Genomic DNA, 27,053 nt, shown 5'->3' with positions numbered 1-27,053 from the left:
GTCAAGATTTCACTGCATCTTCTACTACCAATTGCGACCAATACTTGAGATTTTTTTCAATTGCAAATAATCCGTGTAATGTACCTTTACTTCGCTGGCAGACACGAGGCTTCCTCTGCCCGAGACACTACTTCAAACATTTCGCCGAAGGCTAGATGACACAGGCCAAGTAATTTTGCCCACACATGGATTATCTTTTGAAGTCCTGTCTGTATGGATTGAGCGAGATTAGCTAATATGAGTAAACAAGCACAACTCAACACGAGATTGTTAAGAATACATCACCGACGGTAACTGCCTGCCTTTCTCTATCGCTTTCCCGAGAGACTGACAAAATGGCTGCGAAAAAAAAAACCCCGGACTCGGATAAACATCTATAGTGCCAATTTCCTACATTACGTCAAGGAAAAGCATCACTTGGAACTGAGTCCAAAAAAGGCATCAATCTATATCCCAAACTCCTCTAAGTACTCTATTTACCTTCCGCTGAACTTTATTCTTTGTCCCCACTCTTGTTGCCCTTCCACACAACTTCCATTCACTGTGCACACCACTCTGGCTCGATACACAGTTGAAACGTCGAGTCGCTCGATGAATTTATAGGCAACATGAGGTACGTAATGCATAAAATTCCTTTCATTTACCTTCGCTCACTAACGTCTCAGTGGAAAGTTTGTCAGAGCTTCAAAGTATAGACACGTGTTTGGACAAGCAACGAAGAAGGAGTTGTGTTATGAAAACTTGAAAATCACCAAGAACGCTTGGGATTCAAACATCATCACCACCAATGGAAAGTACCTTGCGTGCAACTGGGACGCCTCAGGCGGTGGCGCTTTTGCAGTGATCCCTTTGTCAGAAGTCGGTAAGGCTCCAGACACGGTGCCCTTATTTCGTGGTCACAAAGGTCCCGTTTTGGATACAGCGTTTAACCCTTTCAACGAGCAGCAGGTAGTCAGTTGCTCTGACGACGGAAATATCTTATTGTGGGATATTCCAGAGGACTTCTCTTTCCACAATTATGTGGACGAGAACGACAACCCTAGGGATATCGTCGAACCCACGAAAGTGCTTTCGGGCCACAAACGTAAAGTTGGCCATGTAGCCTTCCATCCGTGTGCGGAAAATGTCTTGGCCTCTTGTTCTCTCGACTACACGGTGAAGATCTGGGACTTGGAGTCGGGCGAGGCGAAGATTACCTTACCCCACAAAGACTTGGTCACCTCTTTTGCTTTCAACTACAATGGCTCACTCTTGGCCACCACTACTAGAGACAAGAAGTTGAGAATCTGGGACTTGAGGGAAGAGAAGATTATTTCGGAGGGCCCTGGCCACAGCGGTGCCAAGCCTTCTAGAGTCGTTTGGGTTGGAAACACCTATAGGGTTATCACTACCGGTTTTTCACGTTTGTCTGACAGACAAGTTGGTATGTGGGACGTCAAGAACATTGAAAAGGGCCCAATCGGTGGCTTTATGGTGATTGATGCTTCTTCTGGTGTCCTTATTCCAGTGTTTGACGAATCCAATAACATTTTGTACCTTGCTGGTAAGGGTGATGGTAACATTCGTTATTATGAGTACGACAACGACGAGCTTTACGAGTTGTCTCAATTTCCATCCACCGATGCTCAACGAGGGTTTGCCTGGGCTCCGAAGACCGCCTGTAATGTCAAAGAGAACGAGATCTTGAGGTGTTTCAAGACCGTCAACGATCTGTCGATAGAGCCAGTATCTTTCATTGTTCCAAGGAAGTCAGAGAATTTCCAGGAAGACATCTACCCAGATGCGCCATCACACAAGCCTGCCTTGTCCGCTGCCGAGTGGTTCTCTGGAAAGAATGTCAATGGTCCTTTGTTGGTCAAGATGGAAGCTATCTACGAGGGTAAGCAGTCTGAAGTTGTTGAGTCCAAGCCAGCTGTAAGCGTCTCAGAAGTGAAGAAAGAGGCTAAGGCCGCCAAGGAGAAGAAGAAGGCTGCTTCGAAGGAAGCCAAAGCTAGCCCTCAGCATGACGATGTCAAGCCAGTTGAAAGTTCCACATCTCAGGATGTCAAAGGTTATGAAAGTCCCAAGGATAAGGTTGGCGACGTGTTGAAGTCAGACAAGGTCGACAATTTGCTTAACAAGGTCACTGATGAGTCAGACGACGAGGACTCTAAAAGACTCAAGCAAGATGAAGAAAAAGACGAGGACTGGGAAGAAGTAAAGAAACCCGAGTCACTCAAAGAGTCGACGCCTGAGCTCTCTAAAAAAGAGGACTATATCTCCAAGTTGAAGCCAAAGGCCAAAGAGATGAAGGAAGAATCAAAGGCTGAATCGGTTAAGGAAGAATCGAAGGCTGAGCCAGTTAAGACAGAAGAGAAAAAGCTGTCGCCTTCGCCAAAATTGGAGCAACCTGTTCAAGCCAAGAAGGATGTGAAGAAAGATGTTTCCAAAGAGATAACACCTACTTTAGATGACCCCAAGGAAGAGGAGCCGAAGAAGGAGCTGCCAAGAAAGGAAGACTCTAAGAAGGAAGAGTCTAAGGCAACAGGCGCTCCAACGTTAAGAAGTACGGTAGACAAGCTTGCAAAACTTGTGGAGTCTTTAGAAAGCCAGGTCGTGAAGTTGACCGAGGCTAACGCTGATAAGAACTCAAAGATAGACCTGTTGGAGAAAAAGATTGAGGAGCTTTTAAAAAAGTAATATATCTTGATGTGTCATTATAGCTGAACTATTTAATTAGTTAATCCCTCTTCAAGTCATAAAACTTTCTGAAAAGTAAACCAGCAAGGTTGTCAGTGTTAAATGTGACCATTCCATCAAACATGACCCAGTGTTTCTTCTGTTCGTGTTGCAAGTCTAGGAGTTCGTCTAAGGTGATGGTATTAGATGCTCCAGGAATCATGACAGTTCCATTGCCCGCCTCGATAACAAAGACACCTACTTTGTGGCAGCTGAACATAAAATCAAGCTTTGAGGAGGAGGCATGAGCTCGTTGGAGGGCACCACCACAGTCCTCAATGGTCCTCGAATCCATAAGCTTCTTTGCTGAGTACTTGTAGGAACCAAACTTCGGAAGTCGGTTATTCTTTTTCAATTCTCTCTGATAGAAATATTGCTTGCTAAAGACTGGGATGATGTTAAAGATCTTCTTCTCCTTGGGCTTGAGCTGCAATTCCAGTAGAACTGTTTCTATGTGTCTGTTGTAGTCACTGAGCTGCCTTGACAAAAATTTCTCCTTGTCGATGAGCTTGTTCACAGTCATTCTAGCGATTTGCAACTGAGAACTTCTTGCAAACCTTTGCTTATCCTTTGTCTTGATGTCTAGGACAAGCTGGTTGAGGAGCTCTTGAAATGAGTTCTTTCTAGTAACATAACCCATTGTCTCGAGCTGAAGGATTATTTTGAGGGCCATTTTTTTCAATTCCTTGTAAGACATTTGTGAGATCTCCTTCATCGATGTACGCGTGACTGTGTTTGGAATGATCATCCTCAGTTTTGTAGAATCCTTCTCTTCCTCGACAATTTCTTTAAATCTTGCCTCGTGTTCTGGCTTTATACCCTGGATCAACAATTCAAGAAGATCATCACCATCCTGAACTCTTAAGATGTAAAGAAGGCATCTCTTAGCTTGAACAAACAAGTTACGACTCTTAGCGTCGGCAACACTATCCTCCTTCGTTATTGGCATCAAGCTGAGTGTTATGGATCCCAACTCTGTCAAAGTTACGAAGTCTTCAGCAGAGTTCACTACTTCCTCTAGCTCTGCAATCACGGCACAGAGTTGATCGTCAACACTCGGAGCAACAAATTCGAGGTTTCTTGAGATGAGTTTCTCCATAGAAATTATGTCACTCACCCTCATAGTCAACGTAGGCCGGTCGACGGAGACTATATCATCATACTCGTTCATCTCGTATTCTGACTCCAAGCTGTTCACATTGATTACTTTTCGGATGATATCCTTGATCATGTTGACCTGCGACAAAACATACTCGTTCATGGGTTTTAAATAATTGTCATTGAAGGGTCTCATGGAGAATGTTTGAAGAAGCACCCTGCTCAAGCTCTTGAGATTTTCTGCGACTATGGTATTTTGTTTTGTCTGCCCTCTCTGCAAGTATCCGTAATTCTCTGGGAGCACGAAAATGCTGGAGATATAATGCTTTATGATGATAACACCGGCCACCGCAAGATGAGCTTGATCATTTTGGTCAGGAAAATTCTCGCGAGAGAGCTCATAGGCGTGTTTTGCTAAGAGTCTGACATGTAAAGGAAATCTTGCAATGGAAGCTTGAATAGTATCAATAGTTTCCGTCGTAAACTCCCTGAGCGCGAGTAAATTGTCCACAAAAGTAGCAGAAATGCTTTCGTCCTTGATGGCAGTATGAGGCAGTATATCTCTCCGCTTAGAACTAGAGCCATAAACTCTAATCTCCTTCTCCATTGCCAGAATGTAGATTTTAGAGGGGTCGCTTTCGAATGTGAGTTCGTCGTCCATGATAACCTTCTGTACAATGGTTCCCATCAAGTGCTTCAAGTGAGTTCTTTGTTGCACGGTATTGTTCAATTCGAGAAGATAATCGATCCAGAATGCCGACTTTGGTTTGGTGATATCAGCAATATTCTTGCATCTGGAACTGAAATCATTTTTCATTAGATCATAGATAAACTTCATGAAAAAATATTCCTCCCTAGTTTGGGAGTTCACAGAACAATGTGCCAATGGGTATAACAGGGTGATCCTGGAATGAAGACTCTTTGTGAGTCTTGTTCGTTCACTTGCATCGAGTCCGTCGAATAACCTGGTCCAGTATGTTGGTTTAGTCTGCAAGAGGTAAAGCATCGACTGATAGAGTTCTACCCTTCTTCTCGACGTTTTGTTAAGCTTCTCCAAACACTTCATGTTCGCAGCCTTTTTGGCTGTAGGTTCAAACGTCTTATACTTACTTCCACTTTTCATGAAATCCTCGATCGTGATCTTATTCTTGTCCAAGAGACCTAACTTGATCTCTAGATTTTCGATTTGCATTTCCAATTCTTCATTAGAGCGAGACTTCTCCAATATCTGATCCTTCAAATCAGCAAGACACATTTCCTCTTGAAAGTCAACTTCGTTATCGGAGAGAAGATATGCAAAACGGCGTATCACTGACACTGGGGGTGACTTCAAGTTGATCAAGGCGCGATATGCCTTCTGGATATATTTGCTTCGCAAGATGGCCTGGGCTTTGATAACCTGAGACACATTTGTTTGGTAGTGACTTCTCATGGCTCTGATTTTTGATCTTGTGCAAGCACCACGGACTATCGATTGAAGGCTCACAAGGTTATCAATGTCCTCGTAGATATCATCGATGTCAACATCACGACGGAATCTCACCAAGATACCCCTGAAAACAGATTGAATTATAACTATCTCAGAATTTTCAACTAAATTAAGCACATCTTTTTTGTACTGAACTTGGCGGCGAACAGAGTTCCCTCTCACTTTCGCAAAGAGCTCGTTCATCTTTATATCCTCACCAATCAATGTGATAAGGACATTGTTGCAAAGTCTGGTTCTTGTGATTGCTCCCCTTGCAATACTTTGAAGCTCTCTGATAGCAGGACGTTCTCTGAAAAAACCTCGTAATTGCATTCTGATTACGTTTCTCACGAGCCCTGCCCTAATTATCGACTGGGCTTCCACTAACCTTTCCAAGTTAAGCAGCTCAGCAATGACTTGTTTATTGTTGTGCCTGTGATAGAGCACTCTCCGGGCAGCTGATTGCAAGGTTATTAAGTTTTTCTCAATGATCTCTCGATTTTGAGAAACCTTGGATACACGATAGTGAACAGGCTTCGCTCTTATAGTGCTTTGAAATTGCTCGATTGAGATCAGGTTATTATCGAGATCCCGCTTGATGGAACGAACTCTATGCTTGACAAGGTAACGACGTACTAGGCTCTGGACAATGTTCACGCATTCCTCCAGCTCGTCGCTGAAAGAAACACCGATATGATACCTCAGTAGCTTGCTTCTTGACAATGCCTGAAGAGACACAATTGACTTCTTGTAATAAAGAAGCTCATCTCTATGGCGGTGTACTGTCTTGTTTCGTGAAAGGTATCCTCTGATAATCGAGTTCAATTCCGTCAACTCACCATCAAAAGACTTGAGCATAATTTTGTCAACAAACATGCGGTATCTAAACATAGCTCCAAGTGAGAGGGCTTGTAGCATGATGACGTTGGGCACACAGTTCTCAAGCTCTGGTGTGTAGTACTCTGAATCCTTTGCAATATGGTATGTCGTGGTTGGCAAAGAAATGCTTATAGACTCTGAAGGTTTTGAGTCATACAGAGAAGTTGTCTCAATCTCGCTGATCACCGGCTTGCTCGATATGAGTTTGGGTGGTTCTCTGAATGGATTGTCATCCTCTGAAGCCAGAAAGGGTCGAATGGGTTTTTTCGCTGGCGAGTTAAACTTCAACGTCTTGTTCATGTAAGAGCTTTTCCCCGGAGACTCAGCATTATCAGTGTCTGCCGAGGCAAAGTTTGGTAAATTGCGACCGACAAGAGCTCTGTTGGCAGCACGAATATCTCCTTCGGAAAACTCGAGACGATCTACCAACGTCTGCATCTGTGGATATCTTGAGTCCAAGGCATTGATTTTATAACTCATAGCGTGAAGAGAAAACCACACTTTTGGGACGTCTTTGGCGTCATAGAGGTCGGTGAGTTCAAACCGGAACAAGTCTGGGATGTCAAGGTAATCTTGGAGCTTAAAAAAACGGTTGATGTTTTCAGTATGTCTAAACTCAAGTCGATTGTCCTTTGTGTATACCTGCTTCTTCAGTGGAAGAAAAACGTTTGCTAGTTTGGCTAGATGTATACCATTTTGGATATAACTTATGAGCTCCACAGGAGACTGCGAAATGTGTTCCCCGATGACGAATTCAAGCCAGTTTTTGATAGCCTGAATCCTGCAAAGGTACTCATAACCCTTCGTCTTTTTAAGTGAGTCCTTCGTGGGAGACGTTTTGCCGCTATTGGCGGTGTCTGTCAGAGACTTTAACGAGCGTGAGCCCGAACGAGGAGTGGTGTGAAAAGAAGACACTGTCGCCGAAGGCGTTTCGAATTTCGACTTGAGCAGTGTTGGTCTTGAAGGTGTGTCGATGTTCATTTGCCGAGCCAAGTCATCAAGGTCTGGGGAATTGTGTTTCTTCAACGGTGAATGGGAGGTGGCATTAGCATTATACTTCAAGGAGGGTTTGAGCGGTAGCCTCGTTGGCACGGGGTCCTCGAGGGCATTGAGGTACTTGGCTGCAATGTCCTTGACTGGCGAAACCATTAAGTAGTGTTAGGATATTGAAGTCACGGCTAGTTGAGTTCGAATGGTTCAAGAGTCGCATCTTGATATGAATTCGATATCATTACCGTTTTGGGGTGCAATGTAAATACAGAGGAAGCTGCGCAGAACAAAACAAGAGAACGTCCTATGAATTGAGTCCGCTTTTGTCAGAGGAAAATAAATAATAAAGAGGCTGAATCTATAGCTACACGAGATTGGGTTGTGTCCCATGAGCTATATTTGCTCTCCCTAGTACCTATAAATAATACATATAATACAGCTCAGAAACCACCCAAACGAGCCATACCCAATTGATTCAGCATTCCCTCATAGAAGCTGCTTTTCCATCTGTTGCTGCTGGCGCCTTTCTTCTAGAAAGTCTACCGTGTTGTTCCACGACTCCACCTGCGCCAACTGCTCTGGTAGCGCTTTCTTGAGCGCGGATAACCGCTCTATGCTCTCTTCGTAATCACATATAAGATCGTTGGCACTGGGTATGACCTCCTTAAGATCACGATTCTCTGCACTTTTACTACGTTCCTTATATTCTTCATTAAGCTCCTTGATTATCGAGGTGACTTCTTCGTCTGTGGTCGATATTAGCAGCTCATATGCATCTCTGGCTCTATCTGGCAATTCACGTCGAAGCTTTGTCACTTCTGTCGTTTCCTTCTCAACTTGCTGAATTAGAGTGCGGAGATTCAGGTTCAACTCGGTATCGAAGGGCATTACCTCTTCCGTTGGTTTGAGCAGTAGAAGCTCTTTGATGGAGATATTTTCTTGATTAAAGTCTAGCCCGTCAACCACAAGGGCCCATTTTGCCATCTCAAACACTTCTGCAAACGTTTCGTTGACCAAATTCTCAACCTCGATTTGCAAAGGATCATGCCGGTCAGATCCAGGAAGATGTTGTGAATATTTGCTTTGCGCAGCCTCAACAAACTGCTTGTACACATACATGAGCTCCTTCTTAGTGAGTGCTATCTTCTCATGATGCAGACTGGCACTCATTGACGTAATAATGATTAAAGCTCTTTTGTTATGTTCAGTGAGTGTAGTGAGGCCAGTAGTAATTGATACAGTTCTACACCCGTACACCCGGACATGCTACTGACCCACAACATTGCACAATCTGTGGACATAATAGACCTGAACAAAGAATGTAACGTAATTCCCTTAATCTTTGAAAGCTATCCTTATGATTATCCATTTATTGCTGTCCTTTTTGTTTGTAAAATCTTGATCCTTTATGTGCACCGCACGACCTGTTCTCAACACCTCACGTTTGATAAAGAAGCTCCTACATTACTCTCCTTAGACATATTATGAGTTCGTCTGGCAGTGAGCTTGCACCGAACTTTGCTCCCTTCTTTGGGTTTGCAGGATGTGCTGCCTCCATGATATTCTCTTGCGTGGGAGCCGCCTTCGGCTCCGCTAAGTCGGGCATTGGTATTGCTGGTATTGGTACTTTCAAGCCTGAGCTCATCATGAAATCGCTTATTCCTGTGATTCTATCAGGTATTTTGTCTGTGTATGGTCTTGTTGTGTCTGTGTTGATCGCAGGTGACTTGAACCCTCAGGATGAATACACGTTGTTCAATGGATTTATGCATTTGGCTTGCGGGCTGTCGGTAGGATTGGCATGTATGGCTTCTGGTTATGCAATTGGTATTGTGGGCGACGAAGGTGTCAGACAACTCATGCACCAGCCCAGGTTGTTCGTTGGCATTGTATTGATTTTGATTTTCGCCGAAGTTTTGGGATTGTATGGATTGATCATTGCATTGATCTTGAATACCAAGGGCAACTAAATGGAAGCCCTACGAAAAATGCATGTACATTTAAAGTAAATTCACGACATAACGTATCAGATAATTGTACATTCTTATATAAGTGATCGTGTAGAGAAAGAGGGGGCATTTAGTCTGTTTGCATCTTGTCGTCGTCCTTGGCGTCGCTCTTGACACCATTGGAGCTCAACGTAACGTTACCTTCGTCGTCAATGAAGCTCTTCGAGTTGTCGTTGACGAATTGTACGGATCTTTCAGAGTCCAAGAATAGCATGTATGCTCTCTTGACATCAGGTAACTCGACAGTAGCGGACCTTCTCTTCGAAGCAATCTGTTGTGCAACGGCAATCAAGTTGGCAGCATATCTCAAACTGGTCTCTTCACCAATTTTTGTCAAAAGCGCAAGAGCATTAGCGTGCAATTCTGCCTCCTCCTCGTTGGCTCTGATCGACAAGATTGTCCTGAGCTCATCAGCAGAGTAGTTAGATGTGTGGATGATGATGGATCTGTCCAACAAGTCCATTGGAACACCGTGCGGGGATTTGTAGTTTGTGCCTCTGGTCTGTGATACACCACGGTTGGTGGCCATCACCACAATTGGAGCAAAGTCGTCCTCCAAAGCACGGTTGATGAAAGAAAAACTCTCGATATCGAGCATGTGCACTTCGTCGATGAACAACACACCGGGCACGATCTCTGCCTTGCCTTCTTCCTTCCATTCAGCAACTTTGGTATTGATTTGGTCACGCACCTCCGATCTAATTTCACCAGTGTCACCGGAAAAGAGAGCAAGAAACCCCTGTTGACGAGAGTTGATTACATCAATTTCATGGAGAGAAACTGTGTGGACAACTTCCTTTCTCTTTTGCAACTCACCTTCTGGACACTGGACAAATTTAGTTTCTGGGCCCATGGCATCGTAATCTCTAGCTCTAGTGAAGGACTTACCCAACTTGGTGATTTTACCAGAAGCTTTGTCGATGGAAATCACATCACCGGCCAAAACCTTCTCCTTTGTCAATCCCTCGATCATCTTGTTACCTAGCTCGTAGATCGTCTCCATGTCAGTTGTCTTGATCGTGAGTTTACCCTGCTTGTGTCCACCGGTGATGGATCTGTCGATCTGTATTTCAACAACCTCACCCTCGATAATTTCCGTCTCCTCTTTGATTCTGATACCAATAGATTTTCTAAACGCTTGAGTAAGCGATTCCGTTTTAGACAAATCGAGAGAAAAAATTTCAGACCCAGCAATAGCAGTAAATGGCACTCCCTCACCTAATGATTGGGATAAACCCATGGCAATGGCGGTTTTACCTGTGGATGGAGGACCAGCAATGAGCACTGCTCTACCAGCAATTTGGCCGGCTTGAACAAGCTTCAAAATGAGTCCAGCAGCTCTCCTGGCTTTCACTTGACCCACCATGCCTTGAGCAGATTCCTTAGGCTTCAAATTATCATCAAGTCCAAGGCCAGAGATGTGGGAATGGGCTGCAATCAACGAAAGCCCGGCAACATCTTTGGACTGGGTAGAAGTCGTGGTAATAGTGGCCTGGGACATTAGTAAGGGGTCTTTTTCAGGGTGAATTCAGGTGTATTTGTACATACCATTTTGCAGAGGTGTAGTTGATGGATGTTGAAATGTCGCGCCCACGAGAAATGTCGCACTACTTAGCTTCCTTGCGTGGTCAAGGGTTGCAAATCTACAGGTCTTATGAATGCTAGGGAATAGATGTATTTAGCAATAAATATAAGGAGCTTGTTCCTTACAACTTCGTCTTGGTGCCGGTGATCCTGCCCTGCTTGTACATCTCCTTGATCTGCTTTTCGAAGAATTTAGCAGCGATAGGACGTTTGATCTTCACCGTAGGAGTGATGACGTCTCTTTCGAGTCTCAATGGCTCATACTCCAAGTAGATGTTATGAAGTTTTTCGTACCCAAAGAGACCCTGGACGTTTTTATTGATTTCCTCAAGCAAAATCGTTTTGTTGTCGATCTTATTGATCTGCTCCAAAACGGCTTCGGGTGCAATCAAGGCAGATGCAGGCACTCTACAGTTCTTGATCAAAAAGTCTCTCGTCTTGGCCTCATCGACCCCAAGAACTCCCACCAAGTAGTCCTGCAAGGATTCTCCGTGTGCAAATGCTTGAGTGAGGATGGAGTTGCTGGAAAGGTAGTTGTTCTCCACCTTCTCAGGAGTCACGTACTCACCCTGGGCCAACTTGAAGAAGTTCTTCACTCTGTCAATGATGTAGTAGCGGCCAGTCGCAGGATCGATTCTTGCAACGTCTCCAGAGTGGAACCAGCCATCTTTGATGGCCTTTGCGGTCTCCTCGTCATTCTTGTAGTAGTGAGAGAAGTTCTGGGCACCACGAATGAGCAACTCGCCCGCAGGGAAATCAGCATCCACGGAGTATCCCAAGGAAGGCAAGTCCCGCAAGCAGATCTCCGTGGTGATACCAACGGCACCGCAAGTACCTGGCTTCTTCTCGTAGGGAATACTGAAACTGATACCTGCAAACGTCTCAGTCAAGCCATAACCCTGACTGAAGCCAATGTTCAAAGCAGCCTTGAGGAACTTGACAGTCAGAGGAGAGATTGGGGCCAGCCCCGTGACTGTCCACTTCATGTTATCAAAGCCCAAGGCCTTTTTGAGCTTTGGAGCGAGCACGTGGTCGTAAAGCCAGAGGGAACCAACCTCGTTATCGGCAGTAGCCTGTCTCTCCATCTTGGTGTTGATGAATCTGGTGAACAAACGCTTGGCAAGGGCACTATCCGAGTTGATGGTGGCGTTCTTGATGGCTGCTTCGAATTTAGTGAACACACGAGGCACATTGGACATGTACGTGGGCTTGAAAATTTTCAAGTCTTCTACGAGGGTCAATGGGGACCCGCCAAGTTGGGGAAAGCCGATATGAGCACCCACCATCAACGAATTAGCGGTGCAGTGTCTCTGGAAGATATGGGCCAAGGGCAAGAAACAAAAATCACGAAACTCGTCGAGACGAGGCACCTGGGCCAAGAGGAACGCCACACCCGCAGCACAATTGGCCTGGGTCAACACCACACCTTTAGGTTTGGACCCGGTGGTGCCCGAAGTGAAGGAAATCGTGTAGACGGTTTCTGGTTTAGGAGGCAATTCGTCGTGGGGGAAGATTCTGCCCACTTCACAGACCTGGTCCATGTCGTAGAGCATGATGCCCACAGACTTGGCCTCCTGAACCAACTTTTTCAGCTCCTCGGCGCCGAACACCTCTGCCAAGGGGTCCATCGACACCAAGCAAATGAAGCTCGCAAGCTCCTTCGGGCTCTGTTTCTTCAAATTGATCAACAACTTGACGTGGATCCCCAGCGCAATCACCACGGGCGATTCCGTGAGGCTCAAGATGTACAGCGATGTGCCCGGGCCCAAGGTATCGTACAAGGCCGTGTTGGTCAAACTGTAGGACGCACACATGATGTCGGTAAGCACCCACTCGGCACGGTTCTGGGCGAAAAGGGTCACCACAAAACTCATCTTGTCGGTGTTGTACGAAGGGTACTCAGCAACATGGGAGTCGATCTTGGCATGGGCCTCGATCTCCCCAGACCTCTTGAACGGGTTGTTCTGGAGAAGGAAAAGCAACCCCAGCCCCAAGGCCCGTTTCTTCTCGTCCATCTCGGCGTAGGTGATGGCCTCGTACTCGGGTGCCGACGTCTTGGTCTGAAAGTCGTACTTTCTCAGCGCCAAGGCCGGGCTGTCAGGGTTTCTTCTCACCGACGACTTGACGATCTTGTGGTAAGTTTCGTAGCCCGGCGCGAAAAACTTCTTGAAGCGCTTGTTTGCCCTGCTGTGGTACACAGCAGAGTAGCCCTTGCGGGCCAGCCCCGGTTTGGGGTCAGCGTACCCAATCACATCTGGGTCGAATGGGATGATGCCTTCGGCCTGGAGCCGGCGGATGTCATATCCCTTCAGGTCGAAGTCACGAAGCACATAGTCTGAATCCGCAGGCGCTATCAAGGACATGGGGATTGAATTGATAAATAAAACAAGAACAGCCGGGGGAAGGTGAAAAACTTATTTGTGGAGGAGGTGGCCGCAAGTGCGCCTGAGGCCGTTTTGTACGCCAGCGCTGGTGCCGCTGCCGCTGGGGGACCTAGCAATTCGCGCTCTGGAATTGCCCCGGTTCCTCGGGCCCTCGGCGACCAAAGGGAGGAAAAGTGGCTCGCAATCTGTGGGGAACCCCCGCGAATCCGGGACTGCCAGGGAAAAAAACGGGATTCGCCCTGCTTGGGCCTCTCTGGCTTCAAGCGCCCAGCGCCCCCAGCGCCCAGCGCCTGTGGCTGCGAATCACAAAGACTCTGGACAAAGAAAATCGGCAAAGCTGGCCATTGAGGGCAGACTGGCTCATTAGACTGTGCGTTCGGTGAGAGGCCTTACCAAATCCTTGTATGTTGGTTTCGTTGGTCAGGGACGTTGAAATCGACTTTTTGTCGCTTGGGCTTCGCAGAGTCGCTGGGCCGGAGATATCTCACTACTGCGGTGGTGGCTTCTGCCTGGGGGACGCTGCCGCCGCCTGCGGAAAGAAGGAAACTGCTTACCTCCACTCGTTGGCTGCAACTTGCCTGTCTCCAGCGGTTGGCTTTAGCGGAGGTTTATTTCCTATTGGCTACCTCGTGGTATTATCCCTTTTCAGATCTCCGGATCTTCTTCTCTCGCATTTCCTCTCTAGTTGTTTCTTCCGGCTTCTCCTCATCAATGGATATTTTTCACTGAAGCGCTCGCAACCTACGCTGGCGTTTTTTTCTCCAGACAATGGAGGCAAGCCTCTACTCAGACAAGGCTGAGATCTATTCCATGCCTTCATTGTTGACCCTCGTACTGGCGCGAACTTCCTCCAACCCGCCTTTCTACAATCTGTTTGTCCGGTGTTTCTGTCTATATTCCGTGCGCTTACTTCCTCTTAGGGTACGATACCCTATTCTTTTTTTTTATTTTTTTTTACCACTCCCCGTCAATTCTACTTGAACATCAGTAAAAATCTGTCGGGGACATCCAACTTCGTCAAGTGGAGCTCGTAGAACTCAATCTTGTCGGAAACCGGCTTCTTCAACAAATTCCTCAACTCCTCGGCAAAATGCACGTCGGCTGAGGTATGCTTCTTCTGTTCGGGGTCTCCCAAAACACTCAACAATTGCGTCCATTTCCAGTTGTCTTGAATATCGTTGTAAGACCGTGTAGGCCCACGAATGTGTCTCTCCACTGTGTACCCTTCGTTGTTCAACAAGAAGATCTTGGGTGGCTGGATGTCGTGTCTGATGTACGACGACAACTCCTGGACCGTCATTTGCGCTGATCCATCGCCTTGCACCAAAACAACTCTTCTCTTTGTGCCCAAATCCCTTTCCGCACGAGCTGCTCCTAGCGTGCCAGGCAAAGCGTAGCCAATGGATCCGTAGAACGACTGCGAGTAGAACTGAACGCCCTTGGGCAACGCCAAGTCAGCAACGCCAAAGAGGAAACTGCAAGTCTCGACAATAAAGATATCGTTGGGCTGCAAGTAATCCTTCATGAAGTCCATCAACTTGTTTTGAGTAATGGTGGTCTTGTCACCACCGTCTCTTTCAGAGTACACAGGCATTTCATACTTATAGTCAATGTTGCAAACCTTGCCGTCGTTGTGAACAAATTGGGTCACGTCGAGCTTCTCCACAAGCCTTGTCATCAAGTCATTGAGTGAGAACACTCTCTGATCCTTTTGTTCACTCTTCACCTCAATGAACTCGCCGTCAATGTAGATGTAGTCTGGGTGAATGACAATGTAGTCTTTGACATTATCAAAGTTGAAAGTGTTGAAACCATTGTTGGTTTCGTTGTTGAAGTAGCCAAAGTTGAGCAACACATCCGTGTTGTTTTCTATGGATTCCACAATTTTCTTGTCTTCAGTCAACTTGCCATAATAGCAACCAACATAGTTGGGTAACGTCTCATCGATATTCCTGCCAATATTGGACGAAAAGAGCCTGACAAAATTTGCGGGCATTGACTCGACAAACTTTGTAAACTGCTCCTGTGCCCTGAAGCGTGGAACCAAGGCGTCGCCAAAGATGGCCGGCTTCTGGGCGTTATAGAGCTTATTCAAGATTTTGTCAGCGACATCATCGAGCAAAGTGGCATCCTTGAGCTCGCTGACTTCCAAAGGCTCAGCCAATCTCGAAACGGGGACCATCACGTCAGGAACATCACAGGGCACGAATAAGTAGCCTGGTCTGTTCTCCTGCAAGATTTTGGCAAGCACCTTGTCGATTTTATCCAAGTTCTCAAGGCCGTCATCCTTTGTTAGCGACTCCTGAATGCACGAGACACCCTCTACAGCACGTTTGTAGACATTGTGGTCTGGAGGCGTCAAGGCGTGTCTGCTCGGCACCAAGTGGTGGATGTTACGAACAGAGCCCTTCGAGGCGTTTTTCGCTTGGTTCTGCTGAACTGTCGACGTGGTGCCGACAATGTGCAACACGGGCACGTACTCGGCGAAAGCGCCTGCGATACCGTTGATGGCAGAAAGCTCGCCCACACCGTAAGTGGTGATCAACACGCTCAAGCTCTGGATGACTCTCCCGTAGCCGTCGGCAGCGTATGCGGCATTGAGCTCGTTGCAGATCCCGACGAACTCGATGCCTCTATCACGAGCAACAGAGTTCGTGTACAAATGCTCCAAAAGAGCCAAGTTGAAGTCGCCTGGGATACCAAAAATGGACTTAAGTTTAGGGTTGGCCTGAGCAATGCGCAAAAACAAGTACTCGCCCAAGGGAATTGTGTCTCGGCGAGCAAGGTTATCCTCAGAGCCAGGTCTTGTAATCACTGGAGCCATGGTGATGCAATAAGATAATGATGAAGGTAGAATTGAAGAAGGCTTGGGAGACGAATTTATATGTGGTCAGGGAAGTAAAACTTGGCTGACCCCAAACGGATTAGCCGAGCACCGAAACAGGTACTACGACGAGTGGAGCCATTTGCAGCCATTGGCAAGGGTCTCGCGAGGGAAAGGCTGCCAAACACTGGGGTGGGTCGCTTGCGGGTACTGGCGGCTGCTCGCGGCAACCAGCGGCTACCCGCGTGTAACCTGACAGAAGTGCCACACCACAACAATCAAAAACGTCTCGGGCCTCCTCTTGGCGTCTACTCCGAGTGTGCCGAGCGATCTCGCAGCACGAATATTACCCGCTCTGCGGCACTTAGGGCCCAGGCAAAATGCAAACGCTCGTGTGCCCTCGCCTGGCCCTTACCATTGCTCTCGCTGCCGCGAGTGGCACTAAGCTCGCGGGCCGAGCACTGACCCAGCCCGAGCACTAACCTCCTGAGGCCTCACTCGCCTGACCCTCTACAAAGTCGTAGTTTGGATTATCCGCGCTCGAGGGCCACGAAAAGTCAAAAACCTGGAGGCACGCCCTGAAGCTGGCTTTATTTTTCGCTCCTGGCCCCGGCTCAACTTTGTTGGCCTTACCCTCTCGTTCCCCTTTTTCGACCTGACCTTCCCCTTCTTTTCCCTCCCCTTGCACCCTTTCTCCAAATCTGATCCCAGCGCACTCTTCCATTACCACTGCACAATTCCTCCTCACGTAGACAGTGCAATTGCGTAGATTGTGGAGCCGGAGCTGGTGGCACTGAACGGTGAGTGTAGAGTTGGCGACGTTGCGTGCCATGAGGGGACCGGTTGTGTTGACCGTTAGGGTTGAGTCGGCCACGTTCTCGAGACGCATCAGTCCTGGCCACACTTTGTTGTTGAAGATAGTGGAGAAAGCAACATTGCTCACGCTGGCGTGACCTGGGGCTAGCCACTTGTCCAACTCCAAAGTGGTGTTGTTGATGTCACTGAAGTGGTTAGATGCTACGGTCAGGGATGGTTGATTTCCTGATTCGGTATGCGTGGGGACTAACAGCGGCGGCTGTGGAGGGCCTTCAAAGCGAAAGTAGTCGCTGTTGACGCGGTTGTTGGCTTCCTCGATGGCTCTATTGGCTCTTTGGGTTTTCTGGAGAAGCTTTCTTCGTTCAAACGGCGGGAGTGGCATTTTAGACTCTTTGTTGAGCTGACCTACTTTGTCTTTTAGCTCGCAGAGCTCATCATTGCTGGTGCAATTGTTGATCTGAGAGATGAGGTCCATATGGGCTTGGGAGCGCGATAATGAGTGCGGTGAATTAATGTGATCACTTAGCGCGCTACGCTACTGGAACCTCGACTTGTACCCTACAATACACTAAACTTTGCCTGGTATATTCCTCATATCTTTTGTAACTATATCGTTTATGCCTTCTTCGTGATCTTCGTTCTGCCAACCAACAGGTCGGCAATCTCTCTAGCCCTGGCCCAGTGTATCCTCTTGGGCATTCTGCGGCCCACCTCCGTCTCAAAGTCATACAACTGTCTGATGCTTTGGAACCTCAAGTGGGACGAAACTATACCCAACACCGCTGCCGTGTCTGACAACTGCTTGTCGTCAATGGCAAAGTCGAGCTCGTCTCTGTAGTTGCTGATCACATCGCTGTTGTCCTCAATGAACTGCACCGCCTTCACTGCAAACCTGGTGGCCCTCGTTCTGTCCACCGGCGATGGCAAGCCGCCCTGCTGGACGTGGCCAGGAATGGCGGTTTTGGTGTCAAACACGCCGTCGGACTCCAGCTTGAAGATCTCGGCCAACACTTCGGTGGTCAACACCTTCGATGCATTGGTGCTCTTCAATAGAAGCTTGCCTGTTCTGGCAAGACCACGTTCGGCGGTGAAGGATTCCTTCAAAGACTTGATGTCAAGTTCTAGCTGGGCCAAATCAATACCTTCTTCAGGAACGTAAGATGCTTGTGCGCCGCATGCCAAAGATGCAAAAGTGGCAATGTACCCCGAGTTACCTCCTTGCACGTCAATGACAAAAGCACGGTCTCTGGTGGCAGAGGCAGACTGCTTGACGACATCACAATATTCCATCAAAGAATTCAAACATGTGTCGGAGCCCAAGGAGTAGTCTGTGCCTGGAACATTGTTGGAGATGGTAGCTGGAATGAGCACCATTGGAATACGGAATGATGGGTACATTGCTCTGGCTCTCTCTAACTGCTCCAATGAAACGAACGCCTCGAAACCACCAACGAGTATCAAACCATCAAATCTGTATTTCTCAAAGTAGTATGCAATCAATCCCAAGTCCGTGCTCTCGGGGGTATTTCTGTTTGTTCCGATTTCACTTCCACCCATGGATGTCCATCCCTCAATCGCTAGCCAGTCAATAGAGCGCACAGACTCGTGACGAGCCAATCCGGAGAAACCGTTGTGGATAGCGTATGGAGTGTGGCCCCTAGACATACAATAGGTAGCCATGGCGTAGACTGCACTGTTCATACCACCAGCAGGAGCACCAACATTTATGATGGCAATTCTTCTTCTCTGTTCCTTGGGAAGAGAGGGCTGCTCATGGTTGGCGGAGTTGATAGCCATGAAGTTGTGCAAATGCTCAACAAACTCCGAGTCTCTTAAATCCATAGCTTTGGCAAAGTCGTGCTTCTCAATAGCAGCTGCCACCGACTTCGTGATCTTGACGGCGTCAACTAAAGACAACCTGACGATCTTATTCTCCTTGACACCAATTAATGGTGAAGGAGTGTCTGGGCTTGACTCCAAGACTGCTCTCACAGCCTCAACACCTTGGAAAGTGGCGATGATACGGTCGTAAGCGACAGCGTTACCACCTCTTTGGACGTGACCCAAAGTGGTGACTCTGGTATCTAAGCCCAAACTCTTCGCCAAGACATCCTTGACTTCGTTGGCAGAAATAGGCTGAAGGTCGCTTGTGATGGCGCCCTCGGCCAAAATAACTATCGTCTTCCTTTTACCCTTTTGTCTATGCTTCGAGACAATGTTGCACATCTGCGCTCGCCAGTCTTTGGATGAAGATGGCTTTTCTGGGATGAAGATGTAGTCTGCAGAGGTGGCAATTCCGGCCATCAATGCTAGCCACCCACAATGACGACCCATGACTTCAATCACGAATGCTCTAGAATGGGAGTTGGCCGTGGCGTCGATATAGTCGATGGCTCTGCAGATTCTATCTAAAGCAGAATAAGCACCAATTGTGGCGTCGGTGGTGGCCATATCGTTATCAATAGAACCCACGGCGCCACAAATATTCAAGTGCTTGTGTCTGGTGTACTCCTGCTGAGTGATATCGCCGTTTTCTAGCAATTCCTTAATCAATGAAGGCCACTCAGATCTAAACAAGTCCGCACCAGTCAAGGAACCGTCACCACCACAAACGATAAGAGCATCAATTCCAGCAGCGATCATGTTCTTACATGCCTTCATGCGGCCAGCTCTTTCTTTGAAAGCCATGCATCTAGCAGTGCCAATCTTGGTACCACCTTCAGTCAAGTAACCTCTCACGTCCTGCCAGTGCATTTCCTTGATGTAATCAGGACCACCTCTAACAAGACCTTCGTAGCCCTCCATGATAGCAAAAGGCTTGCATCCCCTGAAGATAGCAGCACGCACAACAGCACGTACAAAAGCGTTCATACCCGGAGCATCACCACCCGAAGTCATGACGGCAATATTTCTCAGAGCATGTTCGTCGCCCAAAATTCTCGACACCTCAGACGCCGCTGAGCTCATTGTCGTTCCCTGGTACTCATCGATGGTCAATTTGCTCACGGGTGGAATCAAGCTTAGAGCGTTGTGGGCGCTTGTGAAACCAACCAAATTACCCAATGGATCAATAGCGTATACCTCGCTGGGGTACAACTCGTTTGGGTACATCTGACAAGGGACGCTTTGGCCCATCAATGCAGACACAATATCGTTTAAGTCGGTCACTGCAAACGTCAAATGGGACATCTGGGACCTCCAGTCCACCAGGGCATGCAGCCTGGCCCAATTGTCCTTCAAGTCGGCAATTTCCTGAGGAGTAATCTCGTCAGACAAGTCTATTCTCATCGTTGTCAATTTGTCCTTTGCAAGCAACACGGCCGAGGATGCCTTTTCCGATTTCACAGTGAAACCCACCAAGTTTGTGTAGAAATTGACCGTCTGGTTCATGGTGGGTTTATCCGGAGCATGTATGACGGCCCCATTGGCACCGTTTACTGCGGAAGGCATGGTAGGTTGTATAATTGTAGTTAGTGTATAGCTTCAAGGGTATAGCAAAGTGGTAAAAGTCCGAGTTATATGGGTGCGGCCGTCACCTGACACCGGCCATCGATAATCCGGTATTAGGATCATGAGATGGCATATTACGTCATGGGCGGTAGAGAAGGTGATTCAGGGAAAATTGAAGGATTCTGACAGCATGGGATGGATTTCGGTTCCTGAAGGAAGACCTTCTGATATAATCTTATTATTTGTTTGGTATGGTGGATGATTTTGGATTGGAGATGGGACTCGGCCCACGGCTGCGAAAACTCTCCTGCCTGAGATGTGTACCGAGAGAGGCTATTGGATGAAGGCAGAGAGGGATTGAAAATGCAGAACTCTGCATCAATTGATGTAGTTATCAAGCTTTCGTATCAAATTGGTGTGTATGTTTTCTTTTTCCTAAAAAAAAATAAGAAAAAACCAAAGCACTGTTTTGATGTGAAGTGTCAATGAGGTGACTGAAGACGCTTTGCTGCATTATTATGCACTTACGATACCCAAGGTGCATCCCGTAATGGCTCTTTTTACTCTTTACTTACACTCTTTGAAATCATCTACTAATAAGGTGAAATGTATGAAAATTGGCCTTGGCGTTTTAGAGATTCTCTTACAAGAGGAAAGATATTACATTGCTATTATTCTTCCATCGCGACAATGTCGGTGCTGTTTCAGCAGAGGAAGGGAAAGAGGCCATTGGAGGTGGAGAAAAGCAGAGAATTGGTACCCCGGGGTTTCATTAGAGTGAAGTTTTTATCTTCCGCCACAAGCATAGAAACTTTCTTGATTAGGGAGATGACGTGAACTGTCATGATGTCGATCAAATGACGACATTTTTGCAGCCATTTATTTGCTGTCACCAAAACCACGATTATGAAAGAGTATTCGATAGTAATTGATTAATGCTGAAACGCTTTACTTGGGATCTACTTCGAAATGAAGTTTATCTGTTCTGCATATCCACATTTTAAATGTATAGACTCCTACGATTCTTTGGCTTCAAAGCGAGTAATGGCTTGTCTGTCACACTCCTAGCAAGAATTGAAATAAAAAGGTAAGCTTTCCGTTTCTGAAAATGGTTTCAAAAGTCCCTATCCCTCTTCGTTATGGTTTGTGAAGATATTTCTAATGCTTGGACTACTCTGTGATATCTTCCAAACATCCCATTTTTGCTTGCTTTCGGCTCTTACAGCATAATCTACAAACTATAACCTCGTCACAAAAATCACATTTCACTGGAATTTACACGATAGTGTAAATTGCATCAAATTCTCACACAAAAGTCACGACTCATTCTTTTGTTCCTTCGAATCAATGGACATTCGCTTCGGTAAGATGGCTGCAAATTATTTTGCGACACTACCACGAGGGTCACCTTAAGGTTCCACCGCCCCAAACACGGACAACACTAGTCAAGACACTGGAATTGGAAATATCTTTTTAAAGAAACAATTCATGTCCATTCTACACGTAATTTTACAAATCAAGCCAGAACTCAGCTTGTTTGCCTTTCAGCAATCGACCCTTACTGCCTCTTGGCGCAATTGCCACCCAACAACCGAGTCCACTACTACCATGCCATCAAGCTCTAATGATCGAGACTTCTTCAGGCCATCAAAAACGTCTCACAATCAAATGAAGTTCTCTTTGATTAGTATCTCTTCATCTACCGACTTGCAGTCTCACAATTACGCAGGCCTCACTACTGCCTTACTTTCCCGGCGTACACTGCATCCCGCGCCCACAAATTTTTCTCGACAGAAGCTACTGGCCCTCAATATTCAAGCATAGCATTTTCGATATAATCTTATACCACCTGTCGTTATGTCGAACCAACAGCCTGCCCAGCCCTTGGCCGACATCGCCAAGATGTCTGTGCCCACGCTTCCATCGTCTGCGCCTGAGTTGCCTAAACAGAACGGTTTCTGGTCGTCGAACCCAGTCTTCTCTTACTTGAACGACGTCTACACCAACATCTCCCAACACAGACAATCCCTCGGGTTGACCAATCCAGGTACTGTCGAAAACCTCACCAAGGAGGTCAACCGTGACGTTTTCTTGAACCAGCACTTTTTCCAGGGCTTGCGTGCCGACTTGAACAAGTCCTTCTCCTTTGACCCTGCTTTCCAGACTTCCCATGCATTCTCCATTGGCGGTGACTTGCCTCCATATGCCTTCTCTGCTTTGTACGCCAGAGAAAACATGTTTGCCCAGGGTAACATCGACAATCAGTTGTCTGTGAGTGGTAAGATCAATTACGGCTGGGACGAACACAACGTCTCCAAGGTCACTTTGCAGATTGCTCACGGCCAGCCTACAATGTGCCAATGGGAACAGGACTACAATGCTAACGATTTCTCTATCAACGTGAAGGCCTTGAACCCATCCTACTTGTCTGGTGCTTTCACCGGTGTGGCCATTGCTTCCTTGTTGCAGTCCTTGTCCTCTAAGTTGGCTGTTGGTGTTGAGGCCACTTTCTCTAGACAGAACGAGACTCTTCCTCCAGACAGTGCTATCAGCTACTTTGCACGTTACAACGCCGGCAACTGGATCGCCACTGCCCAGGTCCAGGGTCAAGGTGCCCTTGTTGGAACTTTCTGGAGAAAGGTTTCTGAAAACGTCCAGGCTGGTTTGGAGACCCAGATCGCTGCAGGCATGAGACCAGTCAGCACCCCACTTGGCGCTCAGCTTGAACCTGTTGTGGAGGGTGTCACCACGATTGGCGCCAAATACGAATACCGTACTGCTGTTTTCAGAGGTCAAATGGACACCACCGGTAAGACCTCTGTTTTCTTGGAAAAGAAGGTCATGCCAATGCTTTCCGTTATGTTCTCAGGTGAGATCGACCACTTCAAGCAAAGCTCAAAGGTTGGTGTCGGCTTGCAGGTGGAAACAGCCGGCAGTGAGCAAATCTTCTTGATGCAAAACGGTATGGTTGATGCTAACGGTAACCCAATTCCTGGTGCTACCTTGTAATGAAACAAAAAGATACATAAGCGGGGTACACCCATCGTTCATGGAACCGAATGAAGTTCGATAGACTTACACCATTTCTGGGCCATGTGACTTGCTTCCCCATACCGCCTGTACTTTCATGACCACTCATTGTATATATCGTATAATCATATATTGTACATTTAAATGCTAAAATCACTTTGTAAGCTTGATTTTACCAGCCAAATAATCTAGATATGCCGCCACGTTTGGATTCCCCATTGTGAACTTCGTTTCTCCCATTTCTTGAGCTCACTAATCGATACACATCTGATGACGAGAGGGAATCTCTGCCCTTCCCATTTTTCAAGCTTGATACTTTCTGAGCATGGGGTTCTCCACGACGATACGAGAAATCTGATGGGTGTTGCAGCAGAGAGCCATTAGTCTTAAGTCGCTGGCCATATCCACGACTCGAGGTAATACTTGGGCGACGTCCATTCGGTTGCAGCATTGCAGCATGAAGATTATTTTCAGTGATCGACCGATAAATATCCCTAAGGGTGTTCTCTTGAGTACGATTCGATTTAATGCTGTTTTTGGCACTAGCAAGTGAGTAGTTCGAGCGAGAGTGGCTCAATTGCAGATACTGAGGGACGTTGGGCTCCATCCAATTGCTGACCGAATTGTAAAGTTCACTAGGGGAGGAGCGCCGAGAACGCTGACTATGAGTGTTTTGCATCCTTCTATTGTATTGAGAGAGTGAAGTTTTCGGGAAATCGTCAAAGTCAGGGTCGTCCTCTGGAACTTCATGAGTGACAGATCCCAAATTGCTTCGAATATCAGGAACGAGAGGGATTTTACCACGCTGATAGTTGATGGCAGGAGGGTATGCACTCGACGCTAGCGACATTGTTCTTGACTGAGATCTAGGAATGTTGTAGTTAATAGATTTAGTGGTGGAAATATTCTCCTCGTACTCGTCCAAAAGCGAGTCCATTGAGGAAGAGTCTGATCTGGCGTCTGCTTTGGGTGGCCGCAGACGCGAATGATAAGGATTGGAATGTTGTTTGTATGGCAGGGGAAGCAGCGACTTGTTAACATCGGCATGAGGATTTGCGTGAGGATGTCTCAAGGGCTTTGGCTGTGCCATCTTTTGTTGCGATTCCTTTGGTTGTGCAATTTTTTGTTGGGCTAATTTCGTTCTTTGTGGAGAAAATTTCTTTCCGTCACTGTCTTCGGTGACATTGAAGCTTGCAAGGGCAGACGTTATTGATTGATTTGATTTTTGACGATGCAAGGGCCATTTGGACTCATTGATTGGCAGAAGATCGAGCGAGCTGCTTGGCTCTAAGAATTGCTGGGGCGATATCGGCGCCGAAGGAGGCGATTCGGGAATATCGTTGAAGAATGGTGTGAATTGACTCGCCTTTGGGGTTCGTTCAACATGCCCAGCATGCAACGTAGAAGGTGGAAGATTGTTGTTCGCAATGTTTGGAATATTGAGGCTTTGCCTTTCTGGGGTCTGTGGTGAGTTATTCTCGTTAGGTTGATCATCAGCTTCTCCAGTTGCAGCATTCTCCGGAACCGTATCTAGATACTGCAGCGTCATAGAGTTGGCAGCAGCAAACGATAGGTTGGTGTACTTCACCACTTTTTGCAAAACCAGCTCAAGCTCTTTTATCACACTGACATCCTCAGAATCGATGTTGATCTTCCAGTACCGCTCCGGGTTAGACAAGGGCAATATGAACTGATTCATGTTTATGCGTAGAATTTTGAGTTTGGGAAGAAGCGGGTATACAAAAGATCTTCCACATGCCATATACGTGACGTCCCCGTTATGCAACTGGAATATTTCAAGCTCACCGTGCCCTAGTAGCGTGCCAGAAGACGATTGCAGCACTGGATCTTGAATTTGTTCGTGGTACACTAAAATCCTCGCCGCCAGACACCTGAACAAGCTTGCTTTTCCTTCGAGGTTCTGCTGAGAAAGCAACATCAGATATTTTTGGTCGTCGTCGACTAGTTCACTCAGAACATTAAGCTGCGGCTGCCTCCTATTTTTCCTATATTCTTTCGCCTCACTAATAAAAGAGGGCTCCGCAACCATGTCGCTGCTTTTCTTATGCCGCAAAAGTGTCTGCTTCCTCGGGCTCATGGCAGCCAGGTCGGTCGTTATCGAGGGAGGTTGAGCCAAGGGCTGCGTATTTATCTGGGGGAGCTTTCTATCCTCGAACTCAGCAGTGTCCAAATTTGGAGTGGTTGGATCCAACGTAGCATTTGTACTGTTCTTTTCAGGCGCCTCTTCTTCCGAGGGTATATTCTTCGCTGAACTATGAGGTTTCTGTGGACTCTCTCCTTCACTCTGCTGCCCCGCGGAGGCCCATGTTTTCTTCTTCTTTTTCCCCCGCCGCTTCCGTTTTTCAGCTGGCTGTTTCCGTAATTTGCCTTCCTCCAATTTGTCTTGGTTCGGCATTGTGGAATTTTTTGTCGAAGAAAACCGCCAAAAGGTGTTGTAAATGTGGGCTCGGTCAATGGCTGCTCCAGTGTTTTCCCTCACTTACCCATTTGAAGTGGTTACTGCAAATCATGAGGTACGGGTCGTCTGGGGTACATGGGGACAGAAAAAGCTAGAATAGGTAATAAAGTAAAGAGCAGAAATATATGTATATATATAGAGAGTCAGAGATAAAATAAAAATATTAAATGCCAATGATAAGCAGCAAGTTGAATACGGAGTTTCACACGACTGTGAAAATTATTATTAGAGTCTGGTGAATTTAATTTATGGTGTTTTGTGTTAGGGTGGGCAACATTGGGTGCGACCTGAAAGAAGGGTTTAGGACCTAAGATTCAGTTGTAGTAATTTGCTAACATGGTGGCAGATCGGAATTAATATGAATCCATTTGAAGCATCTAGGAGCTATCCTACGTTCCCAATCTCCTTTCAAATCCCTCGTAGGTTGCGGTGGTGGCATCTGCTTGCTCAATATCCGTGGACAAGAGGGGCTTGTAGCCAACGGTACGTTCATTCACAGCCTCTTCTTCTTTTGTCCACACGACAATGTTGTGCAATACATCAATCACGGGGTTGATCTTCAGCTCAATCCATTGAATCACCTTCAGGGGTGGGAACATGAAATTGATCTTGCCCGCAGCAAGCAAGTAGCCAGCACTGACACCTGCCAAATGGCCAAAAAAAGATGAGTTGGGGAAGAGGAATGCAATTACACACAGATAAAGAAGCGGGAAATAGAGTGTTGGGATTGGGAACTCGTTGCCGCCCACACGGAAGGTGTGCAAAGAAGGGCGATTGAAATGCTCCTTGTAGCAGTAGAACGTCAAAAATGAGAAAAATTCACCCAGCAACCCGGCCACATGCTGAGTAGGGTACAAGAAGAGTCCCAAGAAACAGTACTGCAACGCAGCAACCACGGCCAAAAGATTCATGGTGACACCAGTGTAGATAGTTCCGTGAGTCTTCTCATACCTCGCCAAAAGAGGCGCCAAGGCCACAAGATTCAACAATAAGTGCAACACGTTCAAGTGGGGGAAAATGTAAAATGAGATGGCGTTCAAGTTCAAGTTCAATGGAGCATGGGGTTCCAAGACCACAGCGTCGGAGTCGCGAGGATAGAAGCCAAAGAAGCCGACGGCGAAAATTGTGAACCCGACGGTGAAAGCTGGGAGATTATCCAATGCTTCCGTATTGGGCAAGTGAAGATGCAAGGGAGCCATGATAGCACTATGAGTGTTATGAGTGGTGGGAAGCCGGCGGAGAAAAATGGCTCTTGTGCGTGAAAGCGTCAATATTCCTTCACCAACAACATCACCTAACGTTTTGTTAAGCGCGGAACCAAAAC

The 27,053-nt window shown here is 46.9% G+C and overlaps 12 protein-coding genes across 12 annotated transcripts; 3 read left to right on the top strand and 9 right to left on the bottom strand. All coding sequences in view use genetic code 12, as the record gives it.

Moving 5' to 3' along the window:
- Positions 1 to 608: 608 nt before the first annotated feature.
- Positions 609 to 2,679, top strand: CRN1 (Crn1p; the record flags this gene model as incomplete). The annotated part of the gene is made up of 2 exons (XM_029036968.2): positions 609 to 613; positions 666 to 2,679. The coding sequence occupies 2 exons, from the start codon at positions 609 to 611 to the stop codon at positions 2,677 to 2,679; spliced, it is 2,019 nt and encodes a 672-aa protein (XP_028888024.2).
- Positions 2,680 to 2,719: 40 nt separating this feature from the next.
- Positions 2,720 to 7,312, bottom strand: IQG1 (Iqg1p; the record flags this gene model as incomplete). Its single annotated transcript, XM_029036967.2, has 1 exon — positions 2,720 to 7,312. One exon carries the CDS (start codon positions 7,310 to 7,312, stop codon positions 2,720 to 2,722), a length of 4,593 nt encoding a protein of 1,530 aa, XP_028888023.2.
- A 327-nt stretch (positions 7,313 to 7,639) lies between these two features.
- CJI96_0003724 (MIND complex subunit) lies at positions 7,640 to 8,323 on the bottom strand (the record flags this gene model as incomplete). Its single annotated transcript, XM_029036966.1, has 1 exon — positions 7,640 to 8,323. One exon carries the CDS (start codon positions 8,321 to 8,323, stop codon positions 7,640 to 7,642), a length of 684 nt encoding a protein of 227 aa, XP_028888022.1.
- A 314-nt stretch (positions 8,324 to 8,637) lies between these two features.
- On the top strand, positions 8,638 to 9,123 carry VMA11 (H(+)-transporting V0 sector ATPase subunit c'; the record flags this gene model as incomplete). The annotated part of the gene is made up of 1 exon (XM_029036965.2): positions 8,638 to 9,123. The coding sequence occupies one exon, from the start codon at positions 8,638 to 8,640 to the stop codon at positions 9,121 to 9,123; it is 486 nt and encodes a 161-aa protein (XP_028888021.1).
- A 109-nt stretch (positions 9,124 to 9,232) lies between these two features.
- Positions 9,233 to 10,713, bottom strand: RVB2 (RuvB family ATP-dependent DNA helicase reptin; the record flags this gene model as incomplete). The annotated part of the gene is made up of 2 exons (XM_029036964.2): positions 9,233 to 10,654; positions 10,711 to 10,713. The coding sequence occupies 2 exons, from the start codon at positions 10,711 to 10,713 to the stop codon at positions 9,233 to 9,235; spliced, it is 1,425 nt and encodes a 474-aa protein (XP_028888020.2).
- Positions 10,714 to 10,868: 155 nt separating this feature from the next.
- On the bottom strand, positions 10,869 to 13,109 carry FAA2-3 (Faa2-3p; the record flags this gene model as incomplete). The annotated part of the gene is made up of 1 exon (XM_029036963.2): positions 10,869 to 13,109. One exon carries the CDS (start codon positions 13,107 to 13,109, stop codon positions 10,869 to 10,871), a length of 2,241 nt encoding a protein of 746 aa, XP_028888019.2.
- A 994-nt stretch (positions 13,110 to 14,103) lies between these two features.
- ARO10 (phenylpyruvate decarboxylase) lies at positions 14,104 to 15,954 on the bottom strand (the record flags this gene model as incomplete). Its single annotated transcript, XM_029036962.2, has 1 exon — positions 14,104 to 15,954. The coding sequence occupies one exon, from the start codon at positions 15,952 to 15,954 to the stop codon at positions 14,104 to 14,106; it is 1,851 nt and encodes a 616-aa protein (XP_028888018.2).
- A 478-nt stretch (positions 15,955 to 16,432) lies between these two features.
- Positions 16,433 to 17,245, bottom strand: CJI96_0003719 (uncharacterized protein; the record flags this gene model as incomplete). The annotated part of the gene is made up of 1 exon (XM_029036961.2): positions 16,433 to 17,245. The coding sequence occupies one exon, from the start codon at positions 17,243 to 17,245 to the stop codon at positions 16,433 to 16,435; it is 813 nt and encodes a 270-aa protein (XP_028888017.2).
- A 140-nt stretch (positions 17,246 to 17,385) lies between these two features.
- On the bottom strand, positions 17,386 to 20,220 carry PFK2 (6-phosphofructokinase subunit beta; the record flags this gene model as incomplete). Its single annotated transcript, XM_029036960.2, has 1 exon — positions 17,386 to 20,220. The coding sequence occupies one exon, from the start codon at positions 20,218 to 20,220 to the stop codon at positions 17,386 to 17,388; it is 2,835 nt and encodes a 944-aa protein (XP_028888016.2).
- A 1,857-nt stretch (positions 20,221 to 22,077) lies between these two features.
- On the top strand, positions 22,078 to 23,229 carry TOM40 (Tom40p; the record flags this gene model as incomplete). The annotated part of the gene is made up of 1 exon (XM_029036959.1): positions 22,078 to 23,229. One exon carries the CDS (start codon positions 22,078 to 22,080, stop codon positions 23,227 to 23,229), a length of 1,152 nt encoding a protein of 383 aa, XP_028888015.1.
- Positions 23,230 to 23,422: 193 nt separating this feature from the next.
- On the bottom strand, positions 23,423 to 25,666 carry CJI96_0003716 (uncharacterized protein; the record flags this gene model as incomplete). Its single annotated transcript, XM_029036958.2, has 1 exon — positions 23,423 to 25,666. One exon carries the CDS (start codon positions 25,664 to 25,666, stop codon positions 23,423 to 23,425), a length of 2,244 nt encoding a protein of 747 aa, XP_028888014.2.
- A 452-nt stretch (positions 25,667 to 26,118) lies between these two features.
- Positions 26,119 to 26,928, bottom strand: CJI96_0003715 (putative rhomboid protease; the record flags this gene model as incomplete). The annotated part of the gene is made up of 1 exon (XM_029036957.2): positions 26,119 to 26,928. One exon carries the CDS (start codon positions 26,926 to 26,928, stop codon positions 26,119 to 26,121), a length of 810 nt encoding a protein of 269 aa, XP_028888013.1.
- Between the last annotated feature and the right edge of the window lie 125 nt (positions 26,929 to 27,053).

Source organism: Candidozyma auris, chromosome 4 (genome assembly GCF_003013715.1).
Source record: "Candidozyma auris chromosome 4, complete sequence".
In the NCBI taxonomy this organism is placed as follows: domain Eukaryota; kingdom Fungi; phylum Ascomycota; class Pichiomycetes; order Serinales; family Metschnikowiaceae; genus Candidozyma; species Candidozyma auris.
The sequence above is the reverse complement of the archived record's forward strand: the minus strand, read 5'-3'. Positions and strand labels throughout refer to the sequence as shown.